Source organism: Triticum aestivum, chromosome 6D (genome assembly GCF_018294505.1).
Source record: "Triticum aestivum cultivar Chinese Spring chromosome 6D, IWGSC CS RefSeq v2.1, whole genome shotgun sequence".
NCBI classification, from domain to species: Eukaryota; Viridiplantae; Streptophyta; class Magnoliopsida; order Poales; family Poaceae; genus Triticum; species Triticum aestivum.
Genome location: NC_057811.1, coordinates 259,064,704 through 259,090,466, shown reverse-complemented (window position 1 = coordinate 259,090,466; position 25,763 = coordinate 259,064,704). Strand labels below are relative to the sequence as shown.

At 46.2% G+C, this 25,763-nt stretch overlaps 1 protein-coding gene across 1 annotated transcript in view; it reads right to left on the bottom strand.

Moving 5' to 3' along the window:
* Positions 1-15,691: 15,691 nt before the first annotated feature.
* LOC123141466 (transcription factor bHLH121-like) overlaps positions 15,692-25,763 on the bottom strand; it is a gene marked incomplete at its 3' end in the record, with an annotated part of 33,523 nt that continues 23,451 nt past the window's right edge. The window contains exons 3-5 of the mRNA XM_044560597.1: positions 16,581-16,708; positions 15,995-16,510; positions 15,692-15,796 (exon numbers count right to left, since the gene is read on the bottom strand). Coding sequence (XP_044416532.1) covers positions 15,692-15,796; positions 15,995-16,510; positions 16,581-16,708 — 749 coding nt within the window. The remainder of the gene's footprint in view (positions 15,797-15,994; positions 16,511-16,580; positions 16,709-25,763) is intronic.

Genomic DNA, 25,763 nt, shown 5'->3' with positions numbered 1-25,763 from the left:
GTGAGTTGTGAAACTATTCCACATTTCCTTAAGTGTGTGCCAAATTCGTGACTCAAATATTCCCCTCCACGATCTGATCGTAAGAACTTTATTTTCTGTCACGTTGATTCTCAACCTCACTCTGAAATTCCTTGAACTTTTCAAAGGTCTCAGACTTGTGTTTCATTAGGTAGACATACCCATATCTACTCAAGTCATCAGTGAGAGTGAGAACATAACGATAGCCACCGCGAGCCTCAACACTCATTGGACCGCACACATCAGTATGTATGATTTCCAATAAGTTGGTTGCTCTCTCCATTTTTCCGAAGAACGGAGTCTTGGTCATCTTACCCATGAGGCATGGTTCGCACGTGTCAAATGATTCGTAATCAAGAGACTCCAAAAGTCCATCTGCATGGAGCTTCTTCATGCGTTTGACACCAATGTGACCAAGACGGCAGTGCCACAAGTATGTGGGACTATCATTATCAACCTTACATCTTTTGGTACTCACACTATGAATATGTGTAACACTACGTTCGAGATTCATTAAGAATAAACCATTAACCAGCGGGGCATGACCATAAAACATATCTCTCATATAAATAGAACAACCATTATTCTCGAATTTAAATGAGTAGCCATCTCGAATTAAACGAGATCCTGATACAATGTTCATGCTCAAAGCTGGCACTAAATAACAATTATTGAGGTTTAAAACTAATCCCGTAGGTAAATGTAGAGGTAGCGTGCCGACGGCGATCACATCGACCTTGGAACCATTCCCGACGCGCATCGTCACCTCGTCCTTTGCCAGTCTCCGTTTATTCCGCAGCTCCTGCTTTGAGTTACAAATATGAGCAACCGCACCGGTATCAAATACCCAGGAGCTACTACGAGTGCTGGTAAGGTACACATCAATAACATGTATATCACATATACCTTTGGTGTTGCCGGCCTTCTTGTCCGCCAAGTACTTGGGGCAGTTCCGCTTCCAGTGACCACTTCCCTTGCAATAAAAGCACTCAGTCTCAGGCTTGGGTCCATTCTTTGGCTTCTTCCCAGCAACTGGCTTACCGGGCGCGGCAACTCCCTTGCCGTCCTTCTTGAAGTTCTTCTTACCCTTGCCTTTCTTGAACTTAGTGGTTTTATTCACCATCAACACTTGATGTTCCTTTTTGATCTCCACCTCCGTTGATTTCAACATTGAATATACCTCAGGAATGGTCTTTTCCATCCCCTGCATATTGAAGTTCATCACAAAGCTCTTGTAGCTCGGTGGAAGCGACTGAAGGATTCTGTCAATGACCGCGTCATCCAGGAGATTAACTCCCAGCTGAGTCAAGCGGTTGTGTAACCCAGACATTTTGAGTATGTGCTCACTGACAGAACTATTTTCCTCCATCTTACAACTGAAGAACTTGTCGGAGACTTCATATCTCTCGACCCGGGCATGAGCTTGGAAAACCATTCTCAGCTCTTCGAACATCTCATATGCTCCGTGTTGCTCAAAACGCTTTTGGAGCCCCGGTTCTAAGCTGTAAAGCATGCCGCACTGAACGAGTGAGTAATCATCAGCACGCTGCTGCCAAGCGTTTATAACGTCTTGGTTCTCTGGGATGGGTGCGTCACCTAGCGGTGCTTCTAGGACACAATCTTTCTTGGCAGCTATGAGGATAATCCTCAGGTTCCGGACCCAGTCCGTATAGTTGCCGCCATCATCTTTCAGTTTGGTTTTCTCTAGGAACGCGTTGAAGTTGAGGGCAACATTAGTGTGGGCCATTTGATCTACAAGACATATTGTAAAGATTTTAGACTAAGTTCATGATAATTAAGTTCATCTAATCAAATTATTCAAAGAACTCCCACTCAGATAGACATCCCTCTAGTCATCTAAGTGAAACATGATCTGAGTCAACTAGGCCGTGTCCGATCATCACGTGAGACGGACTAGTCAACATCGGTGAACATCTTCATGTTGATCGTATCTTCTATACGACTCATGCTCGACCTTTCGGTCTTCCGTGTTCCGAGGCCATGTCTGTACATGCTAGGCTCGTCAAGTCAACCTAAGTGTATTGCGTGTGTAAATCTGGCTTACACCCGTTGTATTCGAACATTCGAATCTATCACACCCGATCACCACGTGGTGCTTCGAAACAACGAACCTTCGCAACAGTGCACAGTTAGGGGGAACACTTTCTTGAAATTATTGCGAGGGATCATCTTATTTAAGCTACCGTCGTTCTAAGCAAATAAGATGTAAAACATGATAAAGATCACATGCAATCAATTAGTGACATGATATGGCCAATATCGTTTTGCTCCTTTTGATCTCCATCTTCGGGGCGCCATGATCATCGTCGTCACCAGCATGACACCATGATCTCCATCATCATGATCTCCATCATCGTGTCTTCATGAAGTTGTCTCGTCATTTATTACTTCTACTACTATGGCTAACGGTTTAGCAATAAAGTAAAGTAATTACATGACGTTATATGTTGACACGCAGGTCATAAATTAAATTAAGACAACTCCTATGGCTCCTGCCGGTTGTCATACTCATCGACATGCAAGTCGTGATTCCTATTACAAGAACATGATCAATCTCATACATCACATATATCATTCATCACATCCTTTTGGCCATATCACATCACACGGCATATGCTGCAAAAACAAGTTAGACGTCCTCTAATTGTTGTTGCAATTTTTTACGTGGCTGCTATAGGTTTCTTAGCAAGAACGTTTCTTACCTACGCCAAAACCACAACGTGATATGCCAATTTCTATTTACCCTTCATAAGGACCCTTTTCATCGAATCCGATCCGACTAAAGTGGGAGAGACAGACACCCGCTAGCCACCTTATGCAACTAGTGCATGTCAGTCGGTGGAACCTGTCTCACGTAAGCGTACGTGTAAGGTCGGTCCGGGCCGCTTCATCCCACGATGCCGCCGAAACAAGATAAGACTAGTAGTGGCAAGAAAATTGACAACATCTACGCCCACAACAAGTTTGTGTTCTACTCGTGCATAGAAACTACGCATAGACCTAGCTCATGATGCCACTGTTGGAGATCGTTGCAGAAATTAAAAATTATCTACGCATCACCAAGAACAATCTATGGAGTCTTCTAGCAACGAGAGGGAAAAGAGTGCATCTACATACCCTTGTAGATCACGAGCGGAAGCGTTCAAGTGAACGGGGTTGATGGAGTCGTACTCGTCGTGATCCAAATCACCGATGACCGAGCGCCGAACGGATGGCACCTCCGCGTTCAACACACGTATGGTTGGGAAGACGTCTCCTCCTTCTTGATCCAGCAAGGGGAAGGGAGAGGTTGATGGAGATCCAGCAGCACGACGGCGTGGTGGTGGAAGGAGCGGGGATCTCTGCAGGGCTTCGCCAAGCTCAGCGAGAGGGAGAGGTGTCACGGGAGGGAGAGGGAGGCGCCAGGGGCTTAGGTGCGGCTGCCCTCCCTCCCCCCTCTTTATATAGGGCCCCTGGGGGGCGCCGGCCCTAGGAGATCCAATCTCCAAGGGGGGCGGCGGCCAAGGGGGTGGCTTGCCCCCCAAGCCAAGTGGGGCGCCCCTCACCCCTAGGGTTTCCAACCCTAGGCGCAGGGGGAGGCACAAGGGGGGCGCACCAGCCCACCAGGGGCTGGTTCCCCTCCCACTTCAGCCCATGGAGCCCTCCGGGATAGGTGGCCCCACCCGGTGGACCCCCCGGGACCCTTCCGGTGGTCCCGGTACAATACCGGTGACTCCCGAAACTTTCCCGGTGGCCGAAACTGGACTTCCTATATACAATTCTTCACCTCCGGACCATTTCGGAACTCCTCGTGACATCCGGGATCTAATCCGGGACTCTGAACAACTTTCGTATTTCCGCATACTAATATCTCTACAACCCTAGTGTCACCGAACCTTAAGTGTGTAGACCCTACGGGTTCGGGAGACATGCAAACATGACCGAGACGACTCTCCGGTCAATAACCAACAGCGGGATCTGGATACCCATGTTGGCTCCCACATGTTCCACGATGATCTCATCGGATGAACCACGATGTCAAGGATTCAGTCAATCCCGTATACAATTCCCTTTGTCAATCGGTACGTTACTTGCCCGAGATTCGATCGTCGGTATCCCAATACCTTGTTCAATCTCGTTACCGGCAAGTCACTTTACTCGTACCGTAATGCATGATCCCGTGACCAAACACTTGGTCACATTGAGCTCATTATGATGATGCATTACCGAGTGGGCCCAGAGATACCTCTCCGTCATACGGAGTGACAAATCCCAGTCTCGATTCGTGCCAACCCAACAGACACTTTCGGAGATACCCGTAGTGCACCTTTATAGCCACCCAGTTACGTTGTGACGTTTGGCACACCCAAAGCACTCCTATGGTATCCGGGAGTTGCACAATCTCATGGTCTAAGGAAATGATACTTGACATTTGGAAAAGCTCTAGCAAATGAACTACACGATCTTGTGCTATGCTTAGGATTGGGTCTTGTCCATCACATTATTCTCCTAATGATGTGATCTCGTTATCAATGACATCCAATGTCCATAGTCAGGAAACCATGACTATCTGTTGATCAACGAACTAGTCAACTAGAGGCTCACTAGGGACATGTTGTGGTCTATGTATTCACACATGTATTACGATTTCCGGATAACACAATTATAGCATGAACAATAGACAATTATCATGAACAAGGAAATATAATAATAACCATTTTATTATTGCCTCTAGGGCATATTTCCAACAATGCTGAGTCAAATGTTGAATCTTCTATGAATGCTAACCCCTTTGTCGAGGAAAATGGTTCTGTGTCTGGTGAAAATGCTAGGTTGAAGGATCTCATTCAGACAGGAATGTTTAAGTCTCTCATAGGGCATCAAACCCTTGGTGATGTTCTGAGGAAAACTATTCTTGACAAGAATCCCAGGAAAGAAGGTATCGGTTTTGAAAGGAAACTGAATGAAAATGGCTCCTACTGGGAACCTGATCAATATCCTCGTACTGTGTGGGTGTCTGCCAAGAGCAAAACGCTCGATCCATCTTTGCTTTCAGGATATGACTCTCCCATCCCTGAATATTCTTATGATGATTCTCTGGATAACTGTAAGTTGTTCAAAAACCAATGTGGTGAGGCCGTTGCTCGCTATGTTGGACCAAACAACAGGAATGGCCCCCCAAAGAAAGCTATTTGGGTGCCCAGGAAAACTATCGATGCATTACTTGTTACTACCTTACTAACCATGCAGGCAGAAAATGCTCGTTACTTCTGTAGAGAAGTTCGACAGAATGAGTACATGCATACCTCATTCAACCACTATACTCGTTCGTCTGGGAAGAATTTCAATGCCTATTCTTTCGATTATGATCGCACTTCCTCGAGTAACAATTATGGTTGCCAAACGAAATCATATCCTGCTCACTCTTTTGTTCCAAAGCCACCCACATAGATGTGGGTGGTTAAGAAAGCCTAATTCTTCTGCAGGACTATGTCTCTGGGTGTACCGAATGGATAACGGATAGTGGATGCACTAGTCATATGACCGGAGACAAGTCGTTGTTTGTTGACCCCAACTTAACTGCTTCATCTATGAAGTATATTACTTTCGACGACAACAACCAAGGAAAGGTAATTGGGTTAGGTAAAATTGCTATATCCAAAGACAAGTCCATTGGTGATGTTTTACTTGTTCAGTCTCTTGGATTCAATCTCGTGTCAGTTCGCAAGCTTTGTGATCTACGCATGCTAGTTCTATTCTCTACATCCAAATGCATTGTCTTTATGGCCACTGGCAATTCATTCGTCTTCGAGGGAAATAGAAAGGGTGATTTATATATAGTGGATTTCCCTAAGGGTCCCTCAGTCCAAACTTGTTTGCTTGCAAAAGCAACCAAAGGATGGCTGTGGAACTAAGAGCCCCACTCCTCACTTGGCCACTAAATCATATAGGCCCGATGGAACTAAGAAAGTGAAGGGAAACAAGGCCGGAGACAATGATCTCAAGGAAGGATTTGATGCCATTGTCACGGCGAGGAAAGAGTATGCCAAAGAAAAAAATTGTTGAAGCTCAAAGAAATGGAGGAGAGAGGTGAAGCCGAGAGGCGGAGGGCAGAGGCCAAGGAGAGATTGGCGGTGGTTGAGGAGAGAAAGGTTGAACTTGAGGAGAGAAAGGCGGCGGCCGAGGAGATGAAGATGGTCGAGGAGAAGGCACTCAAGTTTATGTTCGTGGACACATCTACTCTTGATCCCAAGGCAAAGGTGTATGTCAAACTTTGTCACGATGAAATGCTCAAGAAGAAGCAAATGCTCATGAAAAGGATGATGATGGGAGGAATCGGAGGTGCCATGGGCGGAGGAATGGGAGATGGAATGGGCGGCTACATGAACATGATGGGAGCTGCCATGAATGGTGCATTTGGTGGAAACATGGGAGGTGGCTTTGGTGGCCACATGGATGGTGGCTTTGGTGGCATGGGCAGTGGTGTTGGTGGCAACATGGCCGGCATGGGAGGTGGCTTCGGCGGCAACATGAGCGGCATGGGAGGTGGCTTTGGCAGCAACATGAGCAGCATGGGAGGTGGCTTCGGCGGCAACATGAGCGGTATCGAAGGTGGCTTTGGCGGCAACATGAGTGGCATGGGAGGTGGCTTTGGCGGCAACATAAGCGGCATGGGAGGTGGCAATGAAGGTGCATCCGCTGGAGTTCGTGGCAATGATGAAAACATCGACAAAGAAGCCGTTGATGATGATGATCATACCACCGTCGACAATGTCACTAGTGACAAGGGAGAGGACTAAAATTGAGTGATGTTTATGTGCTTTTTAATTTGTTGGACCAAGAATTCTATTTGAGACAATGCACTTTGGTTGTAGGATTTTAAACTTTGATTGATGATGCACTTTTGTTGGTAGAATTATGAAATTGTATTGCTAATTGAATGTTGCGTGGTCTGCGGGTGGTTTTTACATTTACGGTTTGCATTACCTATTGGAGTTGCTCTTTTACATCTCCAATATACATCATCTGTTAGAGTTGCCTCCTTCTTGGAGGTGTAGAAAGCACATTTTGAAGATGTACATTTTTACATATCCAGTTTTACATCTCTAAATATGCATCTTATATCGGAGATGCTCTTCGAACCTCCCTCCTCGAGCGAACGTTTCGTTCTGTTTGGGAGGTCCCCAGACCGTACGTCATATTGGTGTCCTTAATTTAACATAGATCACGAGTAATTCAGCATAGATATTCATATAAAAATCGACAAGCGTATAAACTGGAGAATGATGCTAACCTGTTGACGCTCGAAAATGGCATGATCGCAAAGAGTGATTTGAGGTTGTAACAAGATGAGGTTAAAATTACGATTTCATGTCACCATTGGATGACTCTTTTCAGGATGATCGAAATAGATATATAAAGATGGTCCAAAGCGGAGCTCGGATGCAAAAGGTATGACGATTTTGGAGACACCGGTGTTTGACATCAGATTATAAAATGGCATGAAACATAGCGAAAATGGCCTCGGATGGAAAAAGTTTCAACATGAAAGTTCTTCATCTCGTCGAAACGGACGATTTTGATATAAAAAGCGTCCCCATCCGAGATCGTATGTTAAAGTTGCAGTCGAAACTGCGCACCGCAGCACTGCATGGCCGGATCATCCGGGCCGGGGTTCAGATCATCCGGCCGGAGGCCAAATAAACGACCCAAACAACAGAAGCTAAAAGGTGAAGCCGGATGATCTGGGTGTAGACCCGGATGATCCGGGTAAATGCCATCCGGGCAAGGATCCGGACGTCCGAACAACTTCTTTCTGCAACAGATGTTAGAAAATAGCTTGAAACACCCTCAAGATGACTTCAAATCGAAAAGTATTCGACAGCAAAGTTGTACGTCTCATCGAAAACGTGGATTTTGATATAAAAATCATCTTAATCCGAGTTTATATGCAAAAGTTACAACCTGATTAGTGACCTGCTGTCAGAAAACCGGGCTTGGCCGGATCATCCGGGCCTTGGGCCGGACATCCGGACCGGAGGTCGTGAGAAGTCCGAATTTGGTTAGATTTTGATCATTTGGACGAGGCAAGTCCTTTTATTGTACAGGAAGTCCATCCACCTCTTATATAGACAAGAGGTGACGGCCGATTAAACAACACACAATCGAACAAATCAATCTATCATCTTTTACCTTTAGCTTTATCTCTCTCTCTTGTTCTTCTTCTTCCTCGTTCTTCGTGAAGGAGGGCAGCGATCCATGAGACTCTAGGGGCGATCAAGTCGACCTAGGGCAGCCCATAGCCATTGTGCGCCCTGACGGGGTCCCTCTCGGGCGTGTGGGGTTTCGGGTCTACAAAAGCGCCAGCCAGTCTGCTTGCGTATCGCGCTTCCAGCGGGTCTCCTTCGACGTGAGCTGCGGTGCATCACTCCCGGCATCGAGGGTACACGGTGACGTGTTCCTGTGCAAACACACCTTCTGGCGACTCCGCTGGGGACGAAGCTTTGAATGTCTCCCGCCCGTTCTTGCTACAAAAGAGATCGTCATCTAGGGTTTGCAATCTACAAAGGTAATATGAATACCCAATTCACATATGTAGATGCAAATAATGCATATGTTGTTGCTAGATCATCTAATGAGAATAATGTATCAGCTAGCCCTAGCTTTATCAATCATGCATCTAATTATGTGCAAGAGTCGATGCAAAAAAATCCCCATGCTTCTACCTCATATAATTTTAGCAACATGCAACATATGTATTCCTACTCCCATGCATCGGCAAACCCACAAATCCATATGCCAATGAACAACATGATGAATTCGGTTAATCAAATTGAAACACCTCACATAGGAACTTCCGATAGTATGCAACAAAGTGTTTCACCTTTTTATTCATCGGCAACTAACTTGCAATATGTTAATCCAAACATGCCGATGGATAGGGGAATTGGCCATGCTACTACTAGTTATGTGGTCAATTACCCTCAATCATCATATGCTACACCTCATGCTACTAATTTTTTGGCACCATATGCAACTATACGTATTCATAATTCGGCTTCGCACCTTCATGCTAATAGCCGAATAAGTAAAAATTCTATAGGATCACATGTGTCTTCATCTAGTATCGTAGCATACAATATTTTCCCTGCACAATTACAGAATTTCGGTGACATCTTGTTACCGAAAGTGTCCAAAAGTGTCGGGGGGTGTCCAAAAGTGTTGGGGGGGGGGGCAATTCTATCCAGATTGGGTCATTAAGAAAAATCTTACGTCTTTTTGGGACGAATGCAATCTTGTTCTACATGAATTAATAAAAGAGGGACAACCTATTAATTCTGCTGCAATACAAGGTAGATTATGTCAAAAGAGAAAGCATTGGGTGTGGATACAATTATAAAAAAGTGGTGATTCAGATAACAAAGTTAATTCGGTTATTGAAAAGACCGAATCAAATATTACGTATGCCGAATCTGTTCTAGAAAAAGAGGACGACAAGGTGTTGGGGAGCTATTCGAAAGAGGAACAGCATATCGTTCAAGTAACGCAACCATCATGCTTTCCCAATGTGTTTGAAAAAGTATGTGAAAGGATCGAGAAGAGGTGTTTAGAGGGGGGTGAATAGACTCTTAACAAAGAAAAGTTGCAGTTTTTATTTTCTTCAAGTTAAGGTAGAGTTTTAGCACAAGTTTAAACATTCACAATACATATCAAGCAAGCATGGCAAGAGTACATGAGCAGCGGAAAGTAAAGCATGCAAGTTGCAAGAATGTAAAGGGATGGGATTGGAGTATGCAAACGCAATTGGAGACACGAAGATCTTTTCCGTGGTTCCGATAGGTGGTGCTATCGTACATCCACGTTGATGGAGACTTCAACCCACGAAGGGTAATGGTTGCGCGAGTCCACGGAGGGCTCCACCCACGAAGGGTCCACGAAGAAGCAACCTTGTCTATCCCACCATGGCCATCACCCACGAAGGACTTGCCTCACTAGGGTAGATTTTCACGAAGTAGGCGATCTCCTTGCCCGTACAAACTCCTTGGTTCAACTCCACAATCTTGACGGAGGCTCCCAAGTGACACCTAACCAATCTAGGAGACACCACTCTCCAAAAAGTAATAGATGGTGTGTTGATGATGAACTCCTTGCTCTTGTGCTTTAAATGATAGTCTCCCCAACACTCAACTCTCTCTCACATATTTGGATTTGGTGGAAAGATGATTTGAGTGGAAAGCAAGTTGGAGAAGGCTATAAATCAAGATTCATGTGGTTGGAATGGAATATCTTGACCTCAACACATGAGTAGGTGGTTCTCTCTTAGAAAATGTATGATGAAAGTGTAGGCATGTTCTGATGGTTCTCCTCACGAATGAAGGAAGGGTGGAGGGGTATATATAGCCTCCACACAAAATCTAACCGTTACACACAATTTACCAAACTCGGTAGGACCGAATCAGAAAACTCGGTCAGACCGATTCAGTTCATAATGTGACCGTTAGGCATTTCAGTGGGACCGATATGATTAACTCGGTGGGACCGATGTGCTAGGGTTAGGGTAAAACCTCATCTCGGTTTTACCGATTACTCAAACTCGGTGGGACCGATTTTGGTAAAGAGCTAACCAGAGAGTTGGTCAAGCAAACTCGGTGAGACCGATTACAAATCTCGGTGAGACCGAAATAAATGCAACAGGCACCAGAGAGTTTGCAAGCCCATCTCGGTGAGACCGGGATCCCATCGGTGAGACCGAATTGATTAGGGTTTCTGGCAGCGACTATGTCAAATGAACTCCGTGGCGCCGGATATACTGATTTGGTGGGGCCGAGTTTGACTTTTGGTTTGGGACATATGTGGATATGAGAAAGTGGTTGAGGGCTTTGGAGCGTATCACTAAGCACTTTGAGCAAGCAAGCCATTAAGCAACACCTCATCCCCTTTTAATAGTATTGGCTTTCATATGGACTCAATGTGATCTTGGATCACTAAAATAAAATGTAGAGTCTTGAGCTTTTGAGCTTGAGCCAATCCTTTGTCCTTAGCATCTTGAAGGGGTTCCACACCCTCTTGTCCATGCCACTCCACTGTTGAAATTTTCTGAAATATACTAGATAAAAACATTAGTCCAACAAGAAACATGTTGACATTAATTACCAAAACCACCCAGGGAGCACTTGTGCTTCCAGTATGTCTACCAAGTGATTTACCTATTTTCATATTTGGTCACAACTTTATTGTTGATGCATCTATTAGGAAAAATCTTATAAGTAATTTGGAAAGACCAATGATGAAGGGTATTTTACTTATTAGCAATAAAATAGTTACAAAGCATATCGGTCAACACATTGTACCATTCGAAGAGACCGATAGTGACTTATTATTGCAGCCAAAACTTTTCCCATTGATTTATGTGAAGTTTATATCTAAGTGGGTAGCTTTGCTTGTTTCTTACATGGCTTATACTTGGTCTCAATTGAGACATGTGTTCTAACTATTTTCATTTCAGAAATTAAAAGCCAAGGTTAAATTATGTTGAGAAAACTAATGCTAGTATAATATCTTATCCAAAAACATCAGAGATAGAATGAAAAACACAATGCATAGCCGAATGGGGATATTCTAAACCATTCGTTTGCTTACCTGGAAAGTCGTTCTCACAGCAAGATCGGCTAGAAAACGAGAAGCATACCTTCAATTCAAGCATGTGTGATCAAATATTTGATTTGTTGCTGAAAAATAATTACATTAGAGTTCTTGATCACCATGAAAAGCCATCTATCCAAGGCCGAATGTATTGTAAGTTGCACGATTCATTCAAGCATAGTTTTGAGGATTGCATCATGTTTCATCAAATAGTTAAATCGGCCATTGAAAAATGACGATTGAAATTTGTTGAAACACCTAGAGATGACCGGTCTATTCCGATTGGTCTTGATGGCAAAAAGTTTTTCCTCGGCTGCTTCAAGCTGATCCATTCTAAGAGAAGGTAAAAACTGCATGTGACAGGATCAAGCTTTCAAGTAAAGAAGTTGTTGAAGAGCATAATGAACATAATCTTGAGGGCGTGAATTCCATCAAAGCTACAATGAAGACGCCAATTGGGGGCAACAAGAAAATCCAATGATCAATGAAAGCAAACCAAGAGAAAACAAAGGCCGAAATAAGCGCATGTGTAAGAGATCAAAAATTAGCTTTGCTGAACTATTGGATAAATATCAAAAGAATAGTGCAGAGAAGAATGCTTATCGGTCAAATCATGCAAAGAAACCAAGATCACACCCAAGGCACAAATATGAGGATCGGTATTGGCAAAGTGAGAATTTAATGCAACATATTCATATCCTAATTTTGGGCCGCCAATGCCAATGTCGTGGATGCCTCCCTATGCTCATGTAGATCCATATCCATCATGGGACAGGTATGATACAAGGGCACACTCTCCATCTTATTTTAGACCATCTCACCAATATTATGCAACTCCGAGAAGATCAACATTTGAACAATCACATGTTAAAGACCGTTTCAATCATAAGGAATCGGTCTGGAGCTCAAGGAAGAAGAAAAAGGTGATCAAACAAGTTTACCGCGTTAAAAGAGATGGTCATAAGAGTGCTACTTCAGATTTGATCTCAAATAAAAAAGAGTCAATTAAAGTGTTGACATTAGCTACTAAAGGCAATGAGATGAAGCAACCAACTGTTGAGAGTCAAAGTGACAAATCTGAAGAAAAGAAGTTGAGAGTGCACAAGGCCAAAAAAGAATTGGTCGAAACAAAATCACAGCCGAGATGCCCACTCGACTTATCGTATTGGCAAAAGAAGGAATTACAAAATCTTAGTGCACAAGGGCTGGGAAGAAGAACATGGCATGGGTTCCCAGAAGGATCAATCAAAACAAAAATGATGTGCATGCTTCTATTGCAACAAGTACAATAAAGGTGAAGAAAGAGAATAATGGAAGCAACAAACAAGCCGAAGGTGTGCATCACAACATCAAAATCTTCGGTGAGCACATTATCTATTTTCTTCAACCATGCCATTGATGCCTTTGCCATGGAATTCATCCCTAGGTATGATCAATTACCAATCATGGATTTATTTTTATCCATGGATACTACATAATTTTCTATATCATGAGGGTATTACCAAATCACTATGCATTTGGTTAGTTACATTTTTGTTGCTAATATAAAGGGGCCGAAATATTTTATTGCTATTTCATTTGTTTATTTCGGCTATACATACTTTGGTGGGTGAATTCTATATGGACCTCATGGTAATGGCCGATATTTATCTATCGCCCTAAGAATATGTCAAAGCATGGCCGGTGTAGTATCATAACATCGTCCTTAGTTCAATCGGAGACCGAAACAAGGTACATGTTCATTGATATTACCCTTGTCTTTCTAGTACTATGGAGATTATTTTTGATGGTTAAATTCATAACAATGACCACGGTGTCAGTGTTGTTTATATACCTCCATATGGTGCTATTTTGTGAAGCCTTGTGGCGCTTAAAATATTTTTGCACAATAATTAATGCCGAATATGAAATTTTACTTGGTTTAGAGCTTTTGGTTGCCATGGGTTCTATACATATTGAGGCTTTCGGTGATCCGTTATGAGTAGTGCGACAAATATCCGAGGGTTAGCAATGTATTGATGAATCACTTATAGTTTATCTTGAGGTATGTCTAGATGCAAAATTTACCTTAGGTTGCTTTAAATTGTTCATATGTCTAGACATGACAATTTGAGAGAGTTGGCACAGCAAGCGTCCGGCTACTATGTTAATCATTGTGTATTGCATTTCTATCAATACCGATGCTTAGTCTCGTCAACAGAGGAAAGGCCGAACCGAAGTCCACCGCTTCGGCCATTAATGAAATTTTTTATGCAGAGAAAGTAAGGATTGGAGAAAATTTATTGTTGATTATCTGCAAAATCCTAGCAAATAGGTGAACAATATGGTTCGGAGGATGACCTTGAGATACATATCTATGGAACTTTATCATCAGATTGTTAATGAAGTTGAGAAGGTTTCGCCCAAGTTTGCATCAAGGATTCAAACAAAGAATGGTCGATATATATTTATCGCCCTAAGCACATTCAAAGTGACCGATGGAGTGTTGACATCGTCCTTAGAACCAACACTGTACAAGTTATTTTTTGGCACACTAGCTTTACCGAAAAACAGGATGGCATGTGTTGACGCTCAAAAATGGCATGATCACAAAGAGTGATTTGAGGCTGTAACAAGATGAGGTTCAAATTACGATTTCATGTCACCATTGGAACTTTTCAAGATGACCGAAATAGATATAAAGATGGTCCAAAATGGAGCTCAGATGCAAAAGGTATGACGATTTTGGAGATACCGATGTTGACAGCAAATTATAAAATGGCATGAAACATAATGGAAACGGCCTCGGATGGAAAAAGTTTCAACATGAAAGTTCTTCTTGTCGAAATGGACGATTTTGATATAAAAATCGTTCCCATCCAAGATTGTATGTGAAAGTTACAGCCGAAACTGTGCGCCGCAGCACTACGGGACCGGGTCATCCAGGCCAGGGTCCATATCATCCGGCCGGAGGCCAAATAAACGACCCAAACAACAGAAGCTAAAAGGTGAAGTCGGATGATCTGGGTGCAGACCCGGATGATCCGGGTAAAGGCCATCCGTGCAAGGATCCGCACGTCCAGACAACTTTTTTCTACTGCAGATGTTAGAAAACAGCTCGAAACACCCTCAAGATGACTTCAAATCGGAAAGTGTTCAACAACAAAGTTGTGTGTCTCATCGAAATGGTTGATTTTGATATAAAAATCATCTTAATCCAAATTCATATGAAAAAGTTACAGCCCGAGTAGTGACCTACTGTCAGAAAACTGAGCTTGGCCGGATCATCCGGGCCGAAGGTCGTGAGAAGTCCGAATTTGGTTAGATTTTGATCATTTGGACTGCAAGACAAGTCATTTTCTTGTACGGGAAGTCCATCCGCATGTTACATAGACAAGAGATGACGACCGATTAAACAACACACAATCTTAAACAACACACAATCGAACAAATCAATCTATCATCTTTTATCTTTACTTTTATCTCTCTCCCTTGTTCTTTTTCTTCCTCGTTCTTCGTGAAGGAGGGCAACGATCCACGAGGCCCTAGGGGCGATCAGGTCGACCTAGGGCAGCCCATAGCCGCCGCGCGCCCTGACGGGGTCTCTCCGGGCGTGTGGGGTTTCGGGTGTACAAAAGCGCCCTCGAACTGCTTGCGTACCGCGCTTCCGGCTGGGTCTCCTTCGACGTGAGCTGCGGTGCATCATTCCCGGCGTCGACGGTACACGGTGACGTTTTCGTGTGCGAACATAGCCCATATGGCTACAGATATCTATTTGACAAATCGCAGAAGACATGAGCCATGCATGAAATCTTATCGTGGAGAGCATTTCAGTACACATAGATGATTTCATCCTGATAGGAACTAAGATCCATGTTCCTATGTAGATAAGCTTTGTAATATGGACGGATATCACCACGCATCGTGACTAAAAAATACTATCAACTATACTTCATCTATCCTTGTCTACGTACAGTACTGTCAATCACTGGTCTTCGGCAAGTACAGAAGAGGAATTGTGTGTGTGTGTGTGTGTGTGTGGGGGGGGGGGGGGGGGACTAGAAGAACATCTGCTTGAACTGCTGTCTTCAATAAGAGTACTACCATTAATTAACTTTATGCATTGCTTCTTCATTTTCAAGTCAGAAGAGGAATCCTGTAATAGCGAGAAGTACCTTTTAGAAAACTATGTGTTTTTGCTCTTTTACCTAATTTACACAAAAAGGGTCAAAACAAAAAAGAATCTATTTGTAGGACTCTATTTTCTGTAGAAATTCAACGAATCAATTATTTGAACTGCCACAAAAGATTTCACTAATTGTGTATGGTGAAACTGATAATGGTTGGCTCTTACCTTGTTAGTGATCTCTGAATGTGAAGGAGCTGAGGAACCAGTAGTTTTTAGTTCCAAGTCAGTTGCAACATCACCAAAATCATCATTTCTCCCTCCACAGCTTGCTTGCTGAAGTGAAGGTGACTTGCTTCTACAGCCTTGTGCAGGAGAGTGGGATCGATTACTACTTGAAAGCAGAACTGGAGTACTGAACTGGCTAGATGGTTGATCACTAGGAGCATGACAGGATTGACTATATGCCATGTAAGGAGTACATGGATTCGAGATGGCTCCTAAAGTTTGATTTTGGAAGAAGGGGCATGGCTGAAGCTGTGGATGCATAGTTACAGCACCAGCGGGTATAGGAACTTGGAGCGAGAAGGGATATGATGGAGGTGGCCCAATGAGTACAGAAGGCTCCATTGTAGTGCACGGGTATAACATTTGAATACGTTGCTGATAGTGGTTGTTCAAATTATCAACATCAGACTTCAGCGAAGCTTTTTCACTCCGAAGCTCATTTTTTTCTTTAGTCAACTACAATAACCAGAAAAAAAGGCAAATTAGAAGTTGAACTTTTCTGCGGCTGATATGCTTCATAGGTTACCTCACATTCTTCTTCAAAGAGAGAAGAGTATTCAGCTTTAAGCTTGTTTACTTGAGAAGTCAAATCCTTGAGCATCTGAACTGTATCACCAAGAATAGTAGCCTTATCATGCCTGGGCCGATCTGGGTCTGCATATTTGAACATGTCGCAAACATGAGATCATGTGAAAAACACAGCACCCCCATCCCCACGAACACGCAGAAAGAAAGCAAACACTTCGGTAATTGTAATAAAAAAGATGCAAGGAGCCCTTGCAAAAAAAATTCAAGAAAACGTAAGAGCTTTGTATCTCAATGAAGGGCAACAGCCAGGATTACAACACAACACCCTACGAGATAGATTCTGAAGGAATAATAGCCGCAAGACCCAGAGACCCCACGTTCACCCATGGTCGAGCTTCGGCCCGGACCATGTCGAAGAGGCTAGCGATGTTGGGTTGTGCACCGTCGCAAATGACCACGTTGTGCTGCTTTCAAATCCAGCAAGCCGCGATTATGACCACCATGGAGGTGCCCTTTCTCACAGCGGTAGGAGTGGATAGAGCGGCCTGCTGCCACTAATCTGAGAAGGACTCACCGGCGTCCAGGATAGCACCTCGTAACAAAGGGTCCGCGAAAAGGAACACGCGGTAAAAGGTGATCCCGGTAAGAACTTCACCTGGGTGTGGGGGACAAGACTTCCAACTAAATTCCCGAGACACCTGGAAGAATTTGTTGTAGCAAGTCACGGAAGTGTACTGGCCGTCCTGGGTCCACCGCCACTACAAGACATTTGGGGAAGTCGAAAGCTGTACACGACGATTAGCTCTCTAGACTTGGATGTATTGCCACAGCGCCAGGGGTTGATTGTGTTAGAGGAGCATCTTGTCTGTGCTGCATAGCTCAAGGGGTGAATATATATTACAAGGAAATCTAGACTAATATGGAATCCAGACCAATACTAATACTCCTTAACAATCCTCTCAAATGTAAAGCTTATGCAATAGCATTGCATTCGAAGAAGTATAACACTAATCCATAATCCACGTCTTGATAGTGTCGTCGTAGCACGGAGTCTTCAAATACCTGTTCAGTCAAGCCAAAAGAGGAATAGAAGAAGCATGTTGCAAAGATCATAGCACAAGAAACCGGTGGCGAAAAAAGCTCGGCAGCAAGAGAATAGGCATAGATCAACGACAATGCAAAATGAGGCCACATCTATATCTATACATAATACTAAAAGTAGGAAGATTTCTTAGTTCTCCTTCCGTCACCCCTTTATATCTGTTAATTTTGTGTTAACCATAAAGATTGACGGATAAGATTTAAAAAAAGGATCGTTTCTTGCGCGTGGCCCGTTTACTTCAGATTTTTACATCTCGTTTTCTAAACTATCGCTAATAAAAACAGAGCCCGCAAGCTGGATGCTGGGCGTGCGCCCATGCACAAGGGGAACGCCCACTTAGGAGAGGACGGCATCACTGTTAAAGTATTTCCTTTTGTTCATATCACATGTAATAGGAATGTAATCCTACCGAATCCTTGTTGTATATTTCGGTTGGGATCTCTTTGATTCACCTTGATTAGCAAGGCATGTAATTCCTATATATGTGAATACAAGGCGCCCTTCAGGTGGCGTGAATTGCACAGCAATACTAGTTTTCTTGGTATCAGACTACACCGATCCATCCTCTCCTTCTCTCACGTCGCCAGCCTCCAGACCTCTCGCCGCCACACCATGACCACCTCGTCCAGCACCAGCAGCTCTCTCTCCTCCCCGACGTTCCCCGCCACCACCAACACCACCACCGGTGCCATGATCTCGGCCGTCCTACCCGCTGCTGCGTCGCCGGCCGTGAACGTCGCCAGCGTGCGTACTCACGTTCCCGTCACCCTAGACCTCCATGCTTCCAACTTCACCAAGTGGAGGATGCTGGTTCGCGTCCTTCTCGGCAAGTACGATCTGCTCTCCCACGTCAACGATGTCACTGCCGAGGCGGACCGCACCCCGGACTGGACTCGTGAGGACTATATTGTCCGCTCGTGGCTTTACGGGTCCATCTCCGACGAGATTCTGGACATTATTATGGCGGAGGACCAAACTGCTCAGGAGGCCTGGACGCTCATCTCCAATCTTTTCCTGGACTATCAGTTGACCCGCGCGGTCTACCTCGAGGCGGAATTCCGCGGCCTCGCCCAAGGCGATCTCTCCATCACCGCCTACTGTCACCGTCTAAAGGCACTCTCCGACGCCCTGAGCGATGTCGGCACTCCCGTCTCCGACCAAACTCTCGTCCTCAACTGCCTTCGAGGGCTCAATCCGCGCTTCTCGGACATCACGACTATCGTGACTATGCAGAACCCTCTTCCGTCTTTCAGCCAGACGAGGTCCCTGCTGACTCTCCGCGAGACTCAACTCGCGAACTCCATCGCGATTGGGAACCAGACTGCCCTCTATGGCAGTACGCCCTCCCACGGCACCGGCGGCTCCAACTCCTCTGGTCACCACCGCGGGTCGGACCGCGGCGACGGCGCTCGACACGGCAACAACAACGGGGGCAGCCCCTCTGGTGGGAGCCGCAACGGCGGCAACTGGAAGAAGAAGAAGTCCGGCGGCGGCGGCAACACTGGCGGCGGATACAGTGGTGGCGGCCGCTCCAGTTCTCTCGACAACAACTCCCAGCGCGGGGCGTCCTCCTCGATCGGCCCCTGGGTCTGTTTCAACCCGTATACGGGGCAACAGTTCCAGGCGGGCCGCAGCCGTTCCAGGCCCCCATCATGACACGGGCTAACTCCAGCGCAGGCCTCCTTGGGCCGCGCCCTCCAGTGCTGCCGCCGGCCCAGGCATTCACCTCTCTCGCGCCCCTGCATGGCCAGGCGTTCAGCACGAACGCTCCACCGATTCCCGGCTACGGCGGTGCACCAGCGTGGGACTGCTCGGCTCTTCTTGCTGCCCTGGACAACGCGGCTACACCCTCGACCGTTGGTGAGTGGGTCATGGACTCCGGAGCCACCGCACATATGGCCTCCGACCCCGGTATGCTCCACACTCTCGTTCCTTCCTCCGCTTCTTCTACTGTCACCGTGGGTAATGGCTCCACCTTGCCCATCTCTCACACCGGCGGCAGATCTCTCAATATTTCTGCTCGCTCTCTTCTTCTTCGCAATGTCTTAGTTGTTCCTACTATTGTCAAAAATTTACTTTCCGTTCGTCGTTTCACTATTGACAATCTTTGCTCAATTGAATTTGACCCGTTCGGCTTTTCTGTGAAGGACCTTCGTACCAAGGCCGTGATTCTTCCCTGCAATAGCCTCGGCGACCTCTACGTCTTCCCATCCGCGGTCCTCAACCACCACGCCCATGGACTCCTCGCCACCACCACCACCGAGCTATGGCATCGTCGCTTAGGTCACCCGGGACGCGACGCCATGTCCCAACTTCATAAGAACTCCTTTATCTCATGTAATAAAGCAGCCACACATGTTTGTCATGCATGTCAACTTGGCAAACACGTGCGCTTGCCCTTCGCTAGGTCTACTTCAATAAGTGTCGAACCTTTTAAGTTGATTCATTGTGATCTTTGGACTTCACCGCTTTTGAGCAATTCTGGTTTCAAATATTACCTCATTATTGTCGACGATTTTTCCCACTTCATGTGGACGTTTCCCCTTCGCCACAAATCTGAAACCGCCAACACTCTACTTAACTTTGTTGCTTATATACGCACACAGTTTTCCCGGCCTCTTGTTGCTATGCAAGCCGACAACGGAATCGAGTTTCTCAACTCCACGGTCACCAACTTCTTCTCCACCCACGGCATTCACCTTCGCCTCTCGTGTCCGTACACGTCTGGCCAAAACGGCAAGGCCGAACGTGCCATCTGCACCATCAATGACGTCGTTCGTACACTTCTTTTCCAGTCTTTTATGCCACCTTCCTACTGGGCCGAAGCCCTTGCCACGGCCACGTATCTTGTCAACATTCGCCCCTCCCAATCCATTGGCTTTGCGGTGCCCTACATACGCCTCCACGACATTCCACCGAACTACGCCGCCCTCCGCGTCTTCGGTTGCCTCTGTTATCCCAACCAGTCTGCTACGGCCACAAATAAACTCTCTCCACAGTCTACCGCTTGTGTCTTCCTAGGATACCCAAGCAACCACAAAGGCTATCGCTGCCTTGATATTAGCACTCGTCGAGTCATTCTGTCCCGCCATGTGGTATTTGACGAGACCATATTTCCCTTCTCCTACTCCCAGGAGCGTCCAACTGATCCCATCGCCGCACTTGATTTTCTGCTAGACCTAGCAGTCACGCAGCACACACCAAACCTGCATGCATCCTCGTCTCCTGCCATGCATGGCAACAGCAGCGTTGCACCCACTCCTAGCCCCACGCCCCACAACGCCGCACCCGGGGCCACGCCTCGCAATACAGTAGTGCTACACAAACGACACCCATGCACGACTGCTGCACGATTCTACACATCCAGCCATCAAAATATTGAATGAAGTCCAGCACGGCCATTTGATCATCAATCGTCCATGAATCGTCCATTTCGCATCGGCTGTGAAGTAGTTTCGCTCGCAATATCCCGCTCAGCTCCCCAGCGCGCCTGCAACCCACCCAACCACCCAGGTTTCCCGCGCGCGCGCAACCCGCCCTGCATGCGCACCCACAACCCGCCATGCATGACGGCTCTTCGCCTTCCTCCGTGTATGACCGGCCAAACACAACTCCTGCCGTGGTTTCTACCCGACCAGGTCCACCACCTTCTCCCTCTAGCGCCGCATCCAACTCTAGCGACCCATCTCCTCCGGTTGTAGTTCACCGGCCTCCGTCACCATCTAATACCCATACCATGGTCACTCGAGCAAAACGTGGTCTCTTCCAGCCCGTCGACCGTCTCAACCTTCATGTTTCCCACTCGACTCCTTCTCCTATTCCTAAAACATACCGGGGAGCGCTACATGACCCGCACTGGCGTCGTGCTATGAACGAGGAATTTGATGCTCTTGTTGCTAACCGGACGTGGTCTCTTGTTCCACGTCTTCCTCGTGCTCATGTTGTTTCAGGAAAGTGGATCTTCAAACATACATTTCACTCGGACGGCAGCCTTGCACGGTACAAGGCGCGATGGGTCGTACGTGGCTACTCTCAACAACCAGGCATTGACTTCGACGAGACTTTTAGCCCTGTTGTGAAGCCCGCCACGATCCGTATTGTTCTCAGTCTTGCCGTCTCCCAGTCCTGGCCGATCCACCAGCTCGATGTTAAGAACGCATTTCTCCATGGCAATCTTAACGAGGAGCTTTACTGTCAGCAGCCCCCAGGCTTCGTCGATGCTCGCTGCCCAGATTATGTGTGCCGCCTACACAAATCTCTCTACGGTCTCAAGCAGGCGCCGCGTGCTTGGTACCAACGGTTCGCACTGTTTGCACATCGGCTTGGCTTCATTGCTTCCAAGTCGGATGTCTCTCTGTTCATCTACAAGCGTGGACACGATCTTGCCTACATCCTCTTGTTGGAAATATGCCCTAGAGGCAATAATAAATGGTTATTATTATATTTCTTTATTCATGATAATAGTCTATTATTCATGCTATAATTGTATTGTCCGGAAATCGTAATACATGTGTGAATGCATAGACCACAACGTGTCCCTAGTAAGCCTCTAGTTGACTAGCTCGTTGATCAACAGATAGTCATGGTTTCCTGACTATGGACATTGGATGTCATTGATAACGGGATCACATCATTAGGAGAATGATGTGATGGACAAGACCCAATCCTAAGCATAGCATAAAAGATCGTGTAGTTTCGTTTGCTAGAGCTTTTCCAATGTCAAGTATCTTTTCCTTAGACCATGAGATCGTGCAACTCCCGGATACCGTAGGAGTGCTTTGGGTGTGCCAAACGTCACAACGTAACTGGGTGACTATAAAGGTGCACTACGGGTATCTCCGAAAGTGTCTGTTGGGTTGGCACGGATCGAGACTGGGATTTGTCACTCCGTGTGACGGAGAGGTATCTCTGGGCCCACTCGGTAATGCATCATCATAATGAGCTCAATGTGACTAAGGCGTTAGTCACGGGATCATGCATTGCGGTACGAGTAAAGAGACTTGCCGGTAACGAGATTGAACAAGGTATTGGGATACCAACGATCGAATCTCGGGCAAGTAACATACCGATTGACAAAGGGAATTGCATACGGGATTGATTGAATCCTCGACACCGTGGTTCATCCGATGAGATCATCGTGGAACATGTGGGAGCCAACATGGGTATCCAGATCCCGCTGTTGGTTATTGACCGGAGAGGCGTCTCGGTCATGTCTGCATGTCTCCCGAACCCGTAGGGTCTACACACTTAAGGTTCGGTGACGCTAGGGTTGTAGAGATATGTGTATGCGGAAACCCAAAAGTTGTTCGGAGTCCCGGATGAGATCCCGGACGTCACGAGAGGTTCCGGAATGGTCCGGAGGTGAAGAATTATATATAGGAAGTCCAGTTTCGGCCACCGGGAAAGTTTCGGGGTTACCAGTATTGTACCGGGACCACCGGAAGGGTCCCGGGGGTCCACCGGGTGGGGGCACCTATCTCGGAGGGCCCCATGGGCTGAAAGTGGAACCAGCCCCTAGTGGGCTGGGCGCCCCCCCATGGGCCTCCCCCCATGCGCCTAGGGTTGCAAACCCTAGGATGGGGGGACTTCCCCCTTGCCTTGGGGGGCAAGGCAACCCCTTCCCCCCCTTTGGCCGCCGCCCCCCTTGAGATCCCATCTCTAGGGCCGGCGCCCCCCCAGGGGGCCTATATAAAGGGGGGGGGAGGGAGGGCAGCAACGAACAGCCTTGGGCGCCTCCCTCCTCCCCTGCAACACCTCTCTCTCTCGCAGAAGCTCGGCGAATCCCTGCCGGAGACCCGCTACATCCACCACCACGCCGTCGTGCTGCTGGATCTCCATCAACCTCTCCTTCCCCCTTGCTGGATCAAGAAGGAGGAGACGTCGCTGCACCGTACGTGTGTGGAACGCGGAGGTGCCGTCCGTTCGGCACTCGGTCATCGGTGATTTGGATCACGGCGAGTACGACTCCGTCATCCACGTTCATTGGAACGCTTCCGCTCGCGATCTACAAGGGTATGTAGATGCACTCCTTTCCCCTCGTTGCTAGTAGACTCCATAGATGCATCTTGGTAAGCGTAGGAAAATTTTAAAATTATGCTACGATTCCCAACAGTGGCATCATGAGCCAGGCCTATGCGTAGTTACTATGCACGAGTAGAACACAAAGCAGTTGTGGGCGTTGAGTTTGCCAATTCTTCTTGCCGCTACTAGTCTTTTCTTGTTTCGGCGGCATTGTACGATGAAGCGGCCCGGACCGACCTTACACGTACGCTTACGTGAGACAGGTTCCACCGACTGACATGCACTAGATGCATAAGGTGGCTAGTGGGTGTCTGTCTCTCCTACTTTAGTCGGAACGGATTCGATGAAAAGGGTCCTTATGAAGGGTAAATAGAAATTGGCAAATCACGTTGTGGTCATACGTAGGTAAGAAAACGTTCTTGCTAGAAACCTACAAACCACGTAAAAACTTGCAACAACAATTAGAGGACGTCTAACTTGTTTTTGCAGCATATGTTATGTGATGTGATATGGCCAGAAGATATGATGAATGATATATGTGATATATGAGATTGATCATATTCTTGTAATAGGAATCACGACTTGCATGTCGATGAGTATGACAACCGGCAGGAGCCATAGGAGTTGTCTTTATTATTTTGCATGACCTGCGTGTCATTGAATAACGCCATGTAAATTACTTTACTTTGTTGCTAAACGCGTTAGCCATAGAAGTAGAAGTAATCGTTGGCGTGACGACTTCATGAAGACACAATGATGGAGATCATGGTGTCATGCCGGTGACGAAGATGATCATGGTGCCCCGAAGATGGAGATCAAAGGAGCATGATGATATTGGCCATATCATGTCACTATTTGATTGCATGTGATGTTTATCATGTTTTTGCATCTTATTTGCTTAGAACGACGGTAGTAAGTAAGATGATCCCTTATAATAATTTCAAGAAAGTGTTCACCCTAACTGCGCACCGTTGCGAAGGTTCGTTGTTTCGAAGCACCACGTGATGATCGGGTGTGATAGATTCTAACGTTCGAATACAACGGGTGTTGACGAGCCTAGCATGTACAGACATGGCCTCGGAACACACGCAATACACTTAGCTTGACTTGACGAGCCTAGCATGTACAGACATGGCCTCGGAACACGGAGGACCGAAAGTTCGAGCATGAGTCGTATAGAAGATACGATCAACATGGAGATGTTCACCGATCTTGACTAGTCCGTCTCACGTGATGATCGGACACGGCCTAGTTAAACTCGGATCATGTTTCACTTAGATGACTAGAGGGATGTCTATCTGAGTGGGAGTTCATTAAATAATTTGATTAGATGAACTTAATTATCATGAACTTAGTCTAAAATCTTTACACTATGTCTTGTAGATCAAATGGCCAATGTAGTGCTCAATTTCAACGCGTTCCTAGAGAAAACCAAGCTGAAAGATGATGGCAGCAACTATACGGACTGGGTCCGGAACCTGAGGCTCATCCTCATAGTAGCCAAGAAAGATTATGTCTTAGAAGCACCGCTAAGTGATGCACCAATCCCACAGAACCAAGACGTTATGAACGCTTGGCAATCACGTGCTGATGATTACTCCCTCGTTCAGTGCGGCATGCTTTACAGCCTAGAACCGGGTCTCCAAAAGCGTTTTGAGAAACATGGAGCATATGAGATGTTCGAGGAGCTGAAATTAGTTTTTCAAGCTCATGCCCGGGTCGAGAGATATGATGTCTCCGACAAGTTCTTCAGCTGTAAAATGGAGGAGAACAGTTCTGTTAGTGAGCACATACTCAGAATGTCTGGGTTGCACAACCGCTTGTCTCAGCTGGGAGTTAATCTCCCGGATGACGCGGTCATTGACAGAATCCTCCAGTCGCTTCCACCAAGCTACAAGAGCTTTGTGATGAACTATAATATGCAGGGGATGGAAAAGACCATTCCCGAGGTATATTCAATGTTGAAATCAGCGGAAGGGGAGATCAGAAAAGAACATCAAGTGTTGATGGTGAATAAAACCACTAAGTTCAAGAAGGGCAAGGGTAAGAAGAACTTCA